The sequence below is a fragment of the Manacus candei genome, unplaced genomic scaffold, assembly GCF_025592945.1.
Source record: "Manacus candei isolate 608988 ecotype Guabito, Panama unplaced genomic scaffold, ASM2559294v1 h1tg000049l, whole genome shotgun sequence".
Classification (NCBI taxonomy): Eukaryota; Metazoa; Chordata; class Aves; order Passeriformes; family Pipridae; genus Manacus; species Manacus candei.
The window spans coordinates 4781676-4796163 of record NW_026138097.1 but is presented as its reverse complement, the minus strand read 5'-3'; the positions used below and the strand labels follow the sequence as shown (position 1 = coordinate 4796163).

The window sequence follows — 14488 nt, the reverse complement described above, 5'->3', positions numbered from 1 at the left end:
CAAAGCACACAAACCAGACTTCCTCTGTTCTGATGGACAAGGCCCCATGTGACTGCTAAACACAGTGGTCCAGATGGACCAGACATCTCAGGAGAGAATCAGGGAAGGAGACTGTCCCCTTCCTTCTACTCTGTGTGTTGTCAGAGAAGTGCTGCTGACCCTTGGGATATATTTAATCTGATTCAATACTGCTGTTCTCCTACCTACCGTGGGGAGTGTGTGGTGTGGTGTATCAGGGATTGCCTAAAGAGAGGCTTTTGAGGGACACACATCTCAGTGGACAGAGTATTGTAAAAAGGACTTAGACCATCTATTTCTTTCTTACTCTTCTTCACTTTCCAGAAACAAGTGCCTGAACCTCTCTGTTTAGGTTATTTCTTTTGGTTAAAGGGGACAACAGTGTTTACCTTCAACAGAAAACACTTTGCAATCCATTGGTAATTATATATTTATGCCACACATTAATATTACTAAGAGTATTTTCATCTATGTATCGCAGGGGGTGATTTTTTTTCTAAAGATATCATTTTAAGTGAGACAAGTAAGCTTGTGGTACTGTTGCTGGACAAGTGGAACACAAAACTGAGTAGCAAATAGCTCTGTTTTAACTTCTGAAACCTTAGTCAAATCATAGACCTGAAATCAACATCAACCAGACATCCCACCATCACCCATCACACAATTAGGCCTCAACTTGAAGAGGTGTAGATGAAGCAACTAAAGTCTAATTACAGTGGGCTGAGAGACTTCTGTGTCTTAACAGCTGCTTTCCCTTCTACATCTCTGACAAAGGTAATTTAGAACACCAAGAAACTGATCACTTTAATGATATGCCTAAAACATTCAGTTAAAAGACTCATAGAAGTGTCCACTTACTTTGCAGAAAGGCCATCTTTCATCCATCTTGTCCATTAAGAAAGCAGTAAAAAAATAAATGGAGAAACAAAAATGAAACCTATGTTAGTTTTGGTTTGCATGTTTTTTTGTTTGGTTTTTTTTGGTGGTTTTTGGTTTTGTGTGGTGTTTTGTAGGGGGTTGTTTTTTTGGGGGGAGGTTGGGGGTTTTTTTGGTGTATCAACAATACAAACAGCATATTAAAAATACTGCTTATCTTCCTTACTTTCTGTCCTGTGGATCCAAAGCACAGAAAATAACGGTATTGACTGAATAATGTCGCCGAAAAAAGAGTCTGGATAGGAAAAAATAGAACAAGTTTCAGAAACATTTAAGATGCTTAAAATTTTAAACAATAAGCAGATCTGACAAATAAATTTTTTTAGTCTTAACAATGACAATATGTCCTTTTTGCTATTTCTGAGTGACCTTGAAAGCCAACTGAACTGCTCCAAGCAAGATGAACTTTTTGAACAAAAGGAAAACTAATCCTCAAACTAAGAAAAAAAGGATTAGGAGTATTCTAAAAACTGGCAATTTAGATATGATATTAGTGCATAATGCAACTTCTTGGAACTTGTGCATGATTTGATTACGTTACATTTCAAAATATACACACTTCTAGGCATTACAGTTTAATGTTCTGTCCTTGATCTGCTACAAATGCTTGCAGACCCCATGGAATTAAGAAGTCTGGCACTTTTTTTTTAATCTATAATGAATTCCTATTGTCCCTTTTTTGTTATTGTAATTGTTCAAAATGAAAAGAGTTCACGGTAGCCTAAACAGCATTTAGTACAAAGTAAATATAAATTAACTTTTAATCATAGTTTTTTACAGGATATCCAAAGCACTGTTTCAAATACTGGAGATATCCAGCATCTGCTTAAGTCAACTCTGTTCAGTGATACTAGTGAAAGACATTGTGAAGATAAATCATTCCACTGAATAAGTTCAATATCAAATGCTGGCAAAGCCATTACTTTCTTTTTTTATAAGAAATAGCAACAAAAAAATGCCATGGCAAAATGACCTTCCAGAGGTAAAATATGCTATGTGGAAGTAATCTACATAGCTTAAATATTACTTAAATATTACTCATGTCCATAGCTCCAGTACTACAGCCAGCTTACACTGTCACCATCATTCTTTCAATAATCCTAGTATCCTCTAAGAATGTAACTAGGAACATTAAATCAAGAGCAGCCAACACTTGCTGAGGACAGGGCTGGATATTCTCAATCACTCTTTTGCTTACTTTCTTTGATTATCTGTCAGTGTGATTCCCTGTGCAGACACCTTGAAATGGACAACGGTTGAGACAGGAGAAGGATCTTGCATCAGTGTCAAGCTCAAGGCCTTCTGTACTGCCTGGTAGCCTGTGAGGGATTCCATCTCCACTGAATTCAGGTACCACACATTACATGCTGTAACGAAAGAGGGGAAAGGTTTTGAAGGGTCATAGGCATTTTGCTCTCCCTTTGTTTTTAATACCGCTATATTAAAGCCAATGACTATATTTATCTATTACCCATAGATCCTGAAATTTAAATAAATACAAGACATTACCAGAGAGTACCTCTGTAGGGACCACTGGAGCAAAGGCTTTCCCGAGGGGAAAGAAGGGGAATATTTTGCTTTTAAGTTCAAATACATCAGCCAATTAGAAAATACACATTCGCAGCATGTGTTCAAACATTTTTTAGTTTCAAATAGTATTTAAACTATATTCAAAGGAAACTATTCACTTGTTTGACAAGATAAGAATGTTTTCACCCCAGAAAGAATTGAGATTTGTTGCAAAGCTCACTTCTCATTAATTTCAATGTTTTTTATGTTTAGTGATTTCAGGGCAAACAAAACACTGATAAAAATTACTGACATATATTTTTAGGCCTATTCTTTGCTTCAGCATGTGCTTACTTCTAAAAGAACTATTTGTCTCCCAAAGATAATAGTAACTTCTGACATATCTCCATAAAATAGATGCTCATTGGTTTCTAAGGCTACCAAACAGTTACTTTTTTGACCTGGTTTAATATCAAATCTCCAGTGAGCACTAGGAAAAAATGTACTAATCTTACATAGAATTATACAGTAGTACTGTAGTACTGTATAATAGTACATAGTACACCGCTATCTAACATTGTGCAGTACAACTTACTATTATATAGTATTAATAGAATTATTCACATACTTATTTTGGGACTGTGGTATAAAGTCAAATTTACAAACAGATTAAGAACAAGCAAGAATGATTATACACATCCATAGCTAAACACTGGTACCAACAGATTTTGTGTTTGGTAAAAACATCTGTGTCGGTATCCAGGACAGAATTTACAACTGGCAGCTGACACATACAAATTACCATGCTAATATTTCATTTGTTTAGCAGTTTAGCTTGGCTTGCCAACATTATGAAAGCAAAGATCAAATTAAATCTAATGGCTTCTCTTTTCATATGGCTATTCTTATCTCCATATAGAGCTAGACGTTGGCACTTTCGAAACAACCGAGTAATCACACAGTTAAAGACTGCATAAGCCTAAGTTTGATTCCAGCATGATAATCAGCCCAGTAACTTCAAGCTCTGAAGTCTATCAGTGAAAGAAGGGATCATGAGATTTATTTGATTTGCAAGGGTAACATTTCCAAAATATATTTGCACATGGGTGCGATGGTCTCAATAACTTTTGTTTGAATCAATGCACAGAGGGATTCAAGATGATGAGTAGCAACCCAAAACTGTAAATAACATTCCAAACCATAAGCTCTCCTCACCTCACTACTGTGTATGGTTGATACAGATCTAAAGCTCTTCATTATTCTGTGAGTCCTTCCCACCACAGGAAGCTTCCCTTCTTTCACAGTCACACACATCACCACTTCTGTGACCTCAAGAGTCCCTCTTCTGCCACACAGTGCATTGGTGTCAACAGACTGTATTCAGGTTTTGTTTCTAAATGAAATCACCAAGCATTTTATCTAGACCACCCTCAATATGATAATTCAAAAAGCAGTTACCAAATACAGTAGATTACTTCTGTAGCACAAAAAATAATAAATGGAAATAAATGGAACCTTTTTCAAAAGTGTTGGAAAGTGCAAAGATTGCCAGCTTAAAACGGAGATTATGGGAAAGGAAAGGTAACGAGAAAGGCTGAAAAATTTCTCATTTAAGTACATCAAGCATGGTCTAACAAAGTATTTAATGCAGCTGTGCTGCAATGTTGCTGTTCTCGGTCTTTCACACATGGTATTTTGGAGCACGTTTGTGCCACCAGCAACAGCTTAACAATGCTGCTTCTAGACTGGCAATGCGATTTGTTTAGAATGCTTAGTCCCCTGACTGTATCAGTGGAAACAGAAATGAAGAACTGTGATTTATTTGCTGCAGAAGATTTTGTTGCTGAACAGGAAGTTTAATAAAGTAAGGTCTGTTCTAGGGAAAAGCCTCTTATCTGTATGGTTTCTAGTCTTCAACTGTCACTCTCCAAGAAGCAAAGGATTTCTAGTCAGCTTCTGCATTTAGATCGTAACTGGAAATGCTCATTAGGTTTTTCAGACAGCTATAAAAAATAATCATTCTAGGAGAACACGTAATATTTTGCATGTGGAGTGGGAGAAGGGTAGGGTAAAGAAGGGCAGGGAGAAAGTGTATCTGCTTTGAAGTTTCTTTGAAAGGATGAAATGTACAAGTTTCTGGTTTGCACTTCAGTGTTGAACTCCACCAGTCTCTATGACTGAAAAGAGACTGTTGAAACATGGAAAATCAGTGGGAAATGATGTATCAGGGCAAAATAAAGACCGAACACCTGATAATCTCTCCTAGCTAATTTATCTATTCAGGTTCCAGACCCTTGTTTAAAAATGAAAATAACAAAACAGGTTAAAACCAAATGTACTAAGCACCCCAAATGATCCATGATATGACAGCTCCCATATGACTACTGCCCCAGTTGAAGGAAGAATTATTTCTTTTTCTTTGAAAAGCATTGTCTGAGCAAGGAGAAACCAATATTTTTTCTATATTGTCCACAAGAAACCCCAACCAGTGAGCCAACACGTGCTCACTCCCAGCAGAGCCTCGCAAAGACTTGCTATTGCCTCAGCCACACATGCCTGCTCAATTACAGCACTTGAAGTAGTACTTCACATTTTTAAGTCAAAGCAGATTGCTGCACGAGCAAGAAGCAACATTCTCTCCGGAGATGCTAAGCTTGGCAACCGCCTCCTTCACAAGTGCTCTAAAAATAGGTGAGGGCCATGAGGCAGCATTCTTAGAAAGGCATGCTTGGCCACAACACTCACTTGTGGCTCCAGTAGTAGACTAAACTCAAAGGAGAGTGGTAAATGTAGTGTATTCCCATGCTCTAACGGCACTAATTGGGTGGATAGATAGATCCTAGGGAGAATTCACAGCAGCCTGAAAACCAGGGACCATGGGAGGGCATGGACAGGATTCCCTGGGCATGCCCACTGTATAGTGGAATAACACAATAGCTGCATTTCTTCTAAGGACGGCCTTAAGGCTACTAAGAGGTACTCAGAGCAATATCCAGTATAGTGAGTTAGGATGCCACCACACTTCTTCATACAGGTTGTTTAACTAGCTCTCTCTGGATCAGCTGTACACAAACAAAGCAGATAAGAAGCAGAGCTGCCCCTACACAGCTGCTGCTAATACCTCCATTTGAGAGTGATACAGATGATACCAATGCATAGCATCACATTGTTTGGAGGTAGTCTGGTCAGGGTTCTCTTGTCACATCAATAATCTCATTGTAAGACAAATTAACTTGCCAGAATGGGTGCTGCAGTATGCATGAGAATCCATAAAACAGCATCCAATGGGAAAGACACAGGATATTTCGTAACAACACGCAGCACAGCACCAAGTGAAGCACAGGGCATTGTTATTCAATATTTTTAGGGTTTTTTTCCAGATTGATAGAACAGTAAGCATTTTCCAGTGGTATTGTTGACCCCTATTACGAGAACTTAACTTTACTGTACACCTTCCTTAGTTGGCTATTTGCAGACCTCAGACATAGTTCATGAACCTCTGCAACCACAAGTTGAAAATATCCTCTCTAAGATCATCAGTTATGAAAGCAATGTCAGTGCTTAAAAGCTGCTGTGCTTGATTAAACCTCTGTATACCTCACAGTCTCATGAAATACATGACTGGAAAGCAAACACATGACTGTAGAACTTCGGAGCTGGTTGCAGAAAACAGAACGAACCTGGTACACATCCACACTGTACCCTTTACACTTCTACACAGCACTCTAAATTTAACTGCTCCCTTTACACATCCTTCAGCCTAGTCCAAGCTTCAGTTTTTCCCAGCCTGTAAGATACAAACTTTGGTGACAGTCAAATGCAAGGAAAAAGTTTAACAGACCTGCACCCTGTTTGAGAAGCTCTGCAGCTGAGTTTGCAGCAGTTTGTGGAGAAGTTTCTGCTATCTCCTCCAAGGGATCTGCAAACAGAAAACACTGTCAGTGTCTTGTATGGACTTCAATCAACAAATCAAAGCATATGGTCAAGTATGAGTTTAGCATTTTTAACTGTGATCTCATCTACTGGACAACTCTTGGCCAGAAACATTAAACAATCTTGTATCTGAAATTATAATCGTTTATGTGGGTTTTGTGCTACATCAGGTTTTTTTGCCTTGAGCACTGCAAGATGCTAAACCTTTATTTCCTGACAATAAAAGACACAACTCCATAGGCATATGCTGCAGGGGCACACATGATGCCACACTGAAACAGTACTTATAGCTATATTCATTCTCACTACAACCTGAAAATATTTTAAATAGTGAAATTTTAACTATCTCATTGTATAATTTACACTAATTTATACACAAAAGCTTTGTGTTACCATGATGAAGTCAATTAATTATATTTTGATTCAGAAGATGACAACATAATGCTCCTTTCTTCTTCCTTAAAAAACATCTCAATCTTTAAGACAGCAGTGGAATGTTTGCCTCCCAATTGTTTGTTAAAATTAGTGAGAAAACCATCTACCAGCCTGTTGTTTCAATTATACAAATGCATGTAAAAACATCTCACTTACTGCTTCCTTTAGCATGATGTATGCTAGCTTTGAATATATTCAAATGAGGAAGAGAGCCATAATACAATTTGTGACACTGTTCACATGTCTAGAGTTATAAGAGTTATCCAGATGCTTTAAATACTCCAGGCACTGCATTCTGTCATTAACCACAGAAGATCATCTTAAAACATGAGATCAAATTGGATTAAAAACTAAATACAAAATAAAATTTCACTGTGATATGTTTACTCAGGGCAAGGCAAAAGTTTCAGTCCTGTCCATCATCCATTTTAGGTGATGAGGGTAAGGAGAACAAGCCCACCTGCCACATTGTTTTGCCACATAAAGAGAGCTCTTGTCAGTACTACCATAGCATATTTTTGCGCTAAAATGGTTTCAGTAATGTATTTGCATAAATCAAATGCTATTTTTGAACACTGACATAGAGTCTTTAACAAAAGTTTAAAAAGTTCAGTCAAAAACTGTCAGGGGTGACAGCGGGTCTGTCAGCACCTTGGCACATACTGACGAAGCAATAGATGTTGACCAGATCAAAGTATACCCCTGAGATGGACTGAAAGAGAGGACTGAAAATGGAGGCCCTGATCCTGACAACATACTGATGCATCCTGAAGAAGCTGTCCCGTGGGAACAGAGAACACTGTCTCATGAAAACAGGAGCACTGTCTCATGAGAACAAGGACCTGTTTTGAATGAGAGTGGTTGGGAAAAACATCAACATGAGAGAAAAATAAGAACAGGTGCTCGGGACTGTTGTGGGAAAGAACTGGGCTGTTTTGAGAAAGAGCAAAGTTGTTGTGAGAAAGTAGAGTTTAGAAAATGCACCTATTAGCTGTAAGAATTCTGGTGTGAAAGTTTGAACTGTCCTATCCGTGTGCATTACGTGTGTTCAAAAACTGTACTTAAGGGGCTGCACAGCAGCCCCGGGCGGCTGTCCCTGCTTTTTCCTTGGAATAAACTTTGCTGGAACCTTTTTTCGTGTCGCTTTGGCCGTTCCGACATTATCAGCGACAAAAAACCACTTGAACATTTAACATTTTAGTAATGCATCTGAGGTTAAGTTAATGTGGGAGAATATCAGACAGCTGTGTCTAAATCTAACCATGCATGAGCATAGTATAATGTCTAAGTACATTTGTCTTCCTACATGCTAGATTACTGTGTGGATTTCCATGATGCATAGATTTTTATGACTGGAATATCACAGTACTAGTGTGTTCACAACTACACCGTGGATAAGGGTCATCATCAGTACTGAAGAACCACTTTTAAAACACAGCCTGCTTCCCTGAGCATTTTTGCTTAGCTCTCGACTTGTGACACATTCACCTGCCTTCAGACATTGACTTTAAAGCAGAGCTTGCCTGGGTATATCTCTTCTGTACTTTAACAAGCATACCTCTGTCTGGAATGAGGAGCTTGCAGGGCAATGCCAATGGAGTGATGGAATGCTGATACACCAGAGCTGTCAAACTCCCTGTGATCAGAAAAGCAACAACATATGCACAGTTAACTTGGTGGACAAAAAGAATGCACAAGTTATGTTTGCTTTCAAGTATTTTATAGAACAAGGGCCCCTTCTGCTTCCCTTAAAAAAAAAAATCTCCTGGTACCAAGAGACCAAGAAGGACCCAAGATCTTCTTGGGTCAACTTTAGTGTATTCATGCTTCCCAATACCATCCTAGTTGGATGATCTTGAACTCATTAATCACAATCATATGCCCCCTTTCCCTGCTTAAATGCACTGCTTAAATCCTAACCTAAATGTCTTTACTTCAAATGGAGAAAGAACAAAAATGCCAAAATACAGTCAGTAGATTCTTTTCAATGCTCTTAACTTCTGCTACATTAAATGTAGTAAAATCTTATTAAGATGATAAGAACACAAGAGGTCACTATTCTATTATGAGGCAGAGAAAGACCGAGGAGTTCTACCTCTTAGCCACCTTCACTGTCTAGTGTTCTGTTTAATACACAAACCTGTATTCTGTACTTCTAAAAGTGTAAAAGACGGTCTGGGTAAATCCCCTTTCATTCAATGGAGCAGTGAGGTACATAGCATTCTCTATTAAATTATTCTTTTTTATTCAAAGTCACTTTTGTCATTTGTACTTGGCTTAATTAAAATAATTAAACATTAATAATCCTTGAAATTAGCATGTGAAACTATACTCTAAGCAGTGAGAGGAAAGCACAGTATTCATCAATCTGTTTGTACAAAAAGCCATCTTTCAATACCATTTACAAACAAGCATCAAACATTATAACCATGTGCTGGAGAAAAATACCAGCTCAACCAAAACCAACCTCATTTTTACAGTTCATCAAAAATTTCTTCAAAATGGATCACAACAGCGATATAGCTCAGCTATCTGATGCAACATTGGCAGTGGTAGACAAGCTTGACTGTTTGAAGCTTGGTCATGTGCATCTGTGCTAGAGCACCCTGTACATCTACTTAAGGTAAATGTGTACAAAGTTCCTGTAACCTTACAATGGGTTCCTACAGAAGCCATCAGGACTCAAGCTAAGTATTCTCTCGTTTGCACTCCACCCAAGTCAGCACTGGTAAATGCAAACTGTTTCCATTTTCTCTGTCCCTGTGATGCACAGTACTTACCAAAATATGGTTCATTTGGGCATCCTTTCAAGCGTACCCCCTTCTGAGTACATTCAATCAGAAAATGCCTTACAAGTTCATTTGACAAATCTCCAACTGTGTTAAAAAAGAAAGATCATGAAAAGAAGCAATGAACTGACAATTCTCACAAATTAGCAAGTCTTTATGAAGCAGTTTGTCCATATTATGACCAAATGTTTTATATGCAGCACGCAAAGAATACATTAGATCTACTTTGCTGCAAAATTACAAGCTGTAGTAAAAAGGTCATTTTGAGACAAATAAATAAGCAACTAGCTCACTTTAAACAACCAGAGGAAATGGTTTTATATTCCTAAGTGATTGACATCCAAATATACACTGGTGTCCAAAATGCCCAAGCATGGTCACAACTGCAGACGGGAACAGAAATTTGGAAAATGAATGGTTAGAAATTTTGATGCACTTGCCCATTAAAAGAACTCGTAACCAATGTGACCAGAAAGCAGAAGTATAAAGAAATACTCCAATTTCCAGTGACAGTTCTGTTTGCACAACTTTTCCAGATTAAAACAATAGATTTAGCTACATGAAGATAATGATGCCAAGTCTTTCAGTGAATTTTTAAATTTCAAAATATTTGCAGTTTTATGCTAAGTCTCTGCTCCTGAAAACAAACATATTACATGAAACACTCAGGTTTCACTAGATTTGTAAAGACAGTTTTTATCTCTGGAATCTAGAACAAACCAAAATAATTGGATGTAACGAGGAGATTCAAAGTCCAAGAGACACTGAAAAATTCCCTTGAGTTTTAGCATTCTTTTAAACATAAACATATATATGTAGACGTATAATTAAGGCAACTTAATTATTTCTTGAAAGATGCATTCACAATATTTCACACCTAACTACAAACTGAATCCCACTCCAAATAATTACAGGGCTGCTTCACAGCAATGGGACAAAGCCATGCAATCATTCAAACCTTAACAAAAGAGCAACAAATGCGAATACTCCCTTTGACTCTGATCTAGCAGGAAACACATCAAGGGTTGATTTTCAGGTTAAAACAGATGTACATATTAATACGGACAGCAGAAACTTCTATACAAGTAAATATTGTAAAGACGGCTCTTTCAAACAGTTTACTGTTTGCCATTATGCTCTCACAAAATTAAAAATAAATGACTACAAGGTATATGGGAAGGGGAAGCCTGGAACAAGAAACCCTGCAGGAAACTGAACAAATTTGTGCCTTCTGGGATGAAACAGTGGATATCAAAAAGGCTAAGTATCACAAAGTAAGAAGTGGAAGAATGCTACAGTCTTACTACTACTTGCCTGTGGTACTACCAACATAAACTCTTAAAGGTTAGCAGGGTTTGAACTTTCATGTCTTTCTGTACTTATTGCAACTATCACCACCCTCTGTTGTCTTTGTGACATGGAAGTGGTTCTGCTGATGTTTACTGGCAATAAAAAGAAGGACTACATGGCAAATTGTTATTAAAAGTTGTTTCAAGATACCAGATTGAAACAGAATTTGAAAGTGTTACTGTAATAGAGGTGCACTCCTAACCTAGCCTCAGAGAAAGCAAACCCAAACCCAAAAAAACCAAACCAACAGCCAACCAACCAACCAACCAAAACAGACAAAACCATGTTTCCATAACAACAACCCTAAGAATCATTGCTTTCCGATGATCTCTGTTGCTTGGCTCACCAGACAGCATGTACTAATGAAACACAATGAGCTTTGTAAAAGAAAAACAGTAGCAACAAAAATAACCCCACTACCCCTGCAGTAGCACAAATGGAACCAAGAACACTACAGATATTGGAGGCTGAGTTTCCATACATCGATTAATGATTTCTGTACGTTCTTCTCATTTTACCTTTCACAACCATGAGGCACATGGAGGCACTGAAGCCAGAAGAATGGGTTTCACCACTTCTTTTAAACAATTACCACCTTTCCTTAGGGAACCACCTCAGATTTGTATCTTAAGTAGAACTGTCTGAAAACAGAACTTTGGGGTCAAAAATATTCAACCCTCCAGCCAAGCGAAAGCTTGACATGGTGGTCTGTGAATCAAATGCAGGGAGGATTAATTGCTGAGATGATAATAATTTTGTATTAGGTTGAGAAGGTACAACACATGCACAGCCACAATGAATAGATTTACACATCATGGTGAAACTGTATAGTACAACAGGCATCTTATTCAGTCTCATTCAACAAGGTACCAAATGTAGCCTGCAATTCAAATTGCACTTATGAGATGAGGGGAAGATTCCAACAGATTATTACCCAGTAATAAGGACTTCCTACTATGTATGGTTTGTTTAATAATATATGAAAGCCCTTAAGTACCTTTCTTTAACTGCAGCACAGAAGGAGGTGGTGTTGCAACTTTCATTGCTAGCCCATAGGCTCCCCGGAAAGAATGACTGTCTCGAACAATGAATGACCCAGGTTCCTTGTCTTTGAGAACAGCAATGGCTGCAAGGAGTTCCAGGAAAGAGAGAAAAACAGTTCAAGTACAATGTACAGACTCAAAACGTACAGAAGTGCAAATCTATATTTAATACAAAATTAAAGGAAATAAGATGCTTTTCTCTGTCCTAATTGCTGTAGAACAGAGTACAGTCAAGTATATTTGGGGGACCCAAGTGGAAACACCTTGTCCAAATTTCACAGATACTTCTTTCAAAGAAGCCTGAAGTACAGATCCCTACTGATTTTTAAACTGAGAAGGGTGCTAAGGTCCCACCAGGATTCCTACAACCAGTGCAAGAGCAAGTTGATTTCTGTTTAGATTTTGTCAGCTTGTTAAAAGTGTTACAGACGGCACAGCTCTCTGTAATTCCCACAGTAACTAGAACAGCACTGTTTTTCACTTCCTATTCAGCTTCAACGGGCAGAACAGATTTGTTTTCATCCACCACCAAGTTTCTGTCTCTCCAAAGCAGTCTCACTCCCTTAGTAGTTTTAAAGCAAAGGAAAGGAGGTAACTGAATATTTTGCTCTTTCACTGTCCAAGCATTGAAATATTTTACACCTATATTCTGGGATCTCTTCAGCAAGTGTGATATGAAGACCTCCCCAGGAGGAACCACTTGCAGTTGCTTTGCATGAGTCTGCTGCAGACTTTGAAATCTAGTCGCCCAAAATTTTAAACTTATTTTGAAAACAGACAAAAAGTTAATCTAAAGACTCATCTTAATAAAACCTTTGCTTTCCCACCCTCCCAACTTTTTAGCAATACTTGTGTTTGTTTCAAGAATTTCTTAGGATCAGAAAGCCTTCAGAGAAACCCTAGAAAAAGCCCAAATTTGACCCTGGACTCCATAATTGTCTGTTTACACAGAACATGGATATTATGCATATGGGGCACGAAGCCATATTTTCCAAGGCCTGAGCAATGATTACATCATAAATACATATATTTTTTCCATAAAAAAAGGGCAAGTAACAAAAAAAACCCTGAGAAAATGCAGACATAATTGTTTCTTCTGTTAAAGCAAGTAAAGCAGACATATGTACACCCTGTTCTATTCATCTGTCAGATGGCAAAAGAAAAAACCTTTTTTCACAACACCATGTATTGAGAGGATGACAATGAATACGTAAAACCTTGCAATTCAGCAGTATTCACATAATACTTCTAAATACACAGAAATACCCTATCACATGAACATTCTATTAAACACAGAAAAAAACAACAAATGCTCCTCCTCCTCAGCAACAGTATCTTAAAACACTTTTCAAAAGGAATTTTACTTCAAAAAGAGGCATATTAAAAGACTGGGAAAATTTTCGTCTCATTTGTTCAAGCAGTTAGATTTAAAATTCCTTCATTATCTACTTCTCTCCCTAGACACTCATCAAGTCAGAAATATTTCTCTGTACTTTTAAAGACTCATTTCTCATTATGAGTGGTGAACAGATAAGAGAAAGGGGATTGGAGTGAAAGGACCACTAAACCATCATCCAAAAATGAATTAATGTTCTGTTTTCTATGATCTTTATTCCACTGAGGGTGTATTTAGCACTACACAACAACATTCTCGCCATCTGAGAACCTAATAACTAGACAGACATAGCAATTCATTGTTTGCCAATAGCTGAAGTTCACAGTGTTTTGCTTTAGTATGAACATCTTTCTCAATGCAGAACTAAGTAGTAGCTTTTCCTTTCTGACAAGTCCATTTTAAAAATTGTAGCTTAAGATCCTGCCACAATCACAATTCAGTATAGCTTAATATTCAGTATGAACACAAGCACCATCAGACCAATTGCATTTGCAAAGCACCCAGCATGCTTCTTTATGCACTGTTTCAGGGACAAGATGGAAGTTCATAGCATCACAGAATCACAGAATGGCCTGGGTTGGAATGAACCTTAAAGATCACACACTTCCAACACTCCAGCTGTGGACAGGGACATCTTTCATCAGATCAGAGCCCCATCCAACCTGGTCTTAAACACTTCCATGGATGGGGCATCCACAACTTCTTTGGGCAGCCTGTTCCATTGTCTCTCCACTCTCAGAGTAAAGAATTTTTTTCTAATATCTAATTTAAACCTACTTTCAGTTTGAAACCATTCTCCCTTGTTCTGTCATTACATGTTCTTGTAAAAAGTCCTTCTCCATCTTTCTTGCAGGCTCCTTTCAGGTACTGGAAGGCTGCAATTAGGTCACTCTGAAACCTTCTCTTTTCCAGGCTGAACAAGCCAAATTCTCTTAGCCTTTCCTCAAAGGAGACGTGCTCCATCCCACTAATTAACCTGGTGGCCCTGCTCTGTACTCACTCTGACAGCTTCTCTGTTCTTCCTGTATGCTGGATGCAGTACTCAAGGTGCTTGTAAGTATACATTTTCACATAGGTAA

At 38.0% G+C, this 14488-nt stretch overlaps 1 protein-coding gene across 50 annotated transcripts in view; it reads right to left on the bottom strand.

Annotated features, from left to right (window-relative positions):
• The window catches only part of TNS3 (tensin 3), a 225684-nt gene that overhangs the window by 3368 nt on the left and 207828 nt on the right, over positions 1–14488 (bottom strand). For all 50 annotated transcript variants that reach the window (XR_007906517.1, XM_051798814.1, XM_051798818.1 and 47 more), the window contains 7 exons: positions 11968–12096; positions 9612–9707; positions 8390–8467; positions 6305–6382; positions 2153–2321; positions 1121–1189; positions 877–903 (listed from right to left, as the gene is read on the bottom strand). Coding sequence is in view for 49 of the 50 variants with exons in the window: in XM_051798814.1 (XP_051654774.1) it covers positions 877–903; positions 1121–1189; positions 2153–2321; positions 6305–6382; positions 8390–8467; positions 9612–9707; positions 11968–12096 (646 nt within the window). In the remaining variant the exon portion in view is untranslated. The remainder of the gene's footprint in view (positions 1–876; positions 904–1120; positions 1190–2152; positions 2322–6304; positions 6383–8389; positions 8468–9611; positions 9708–11967; positions 12097–14488) is intronic.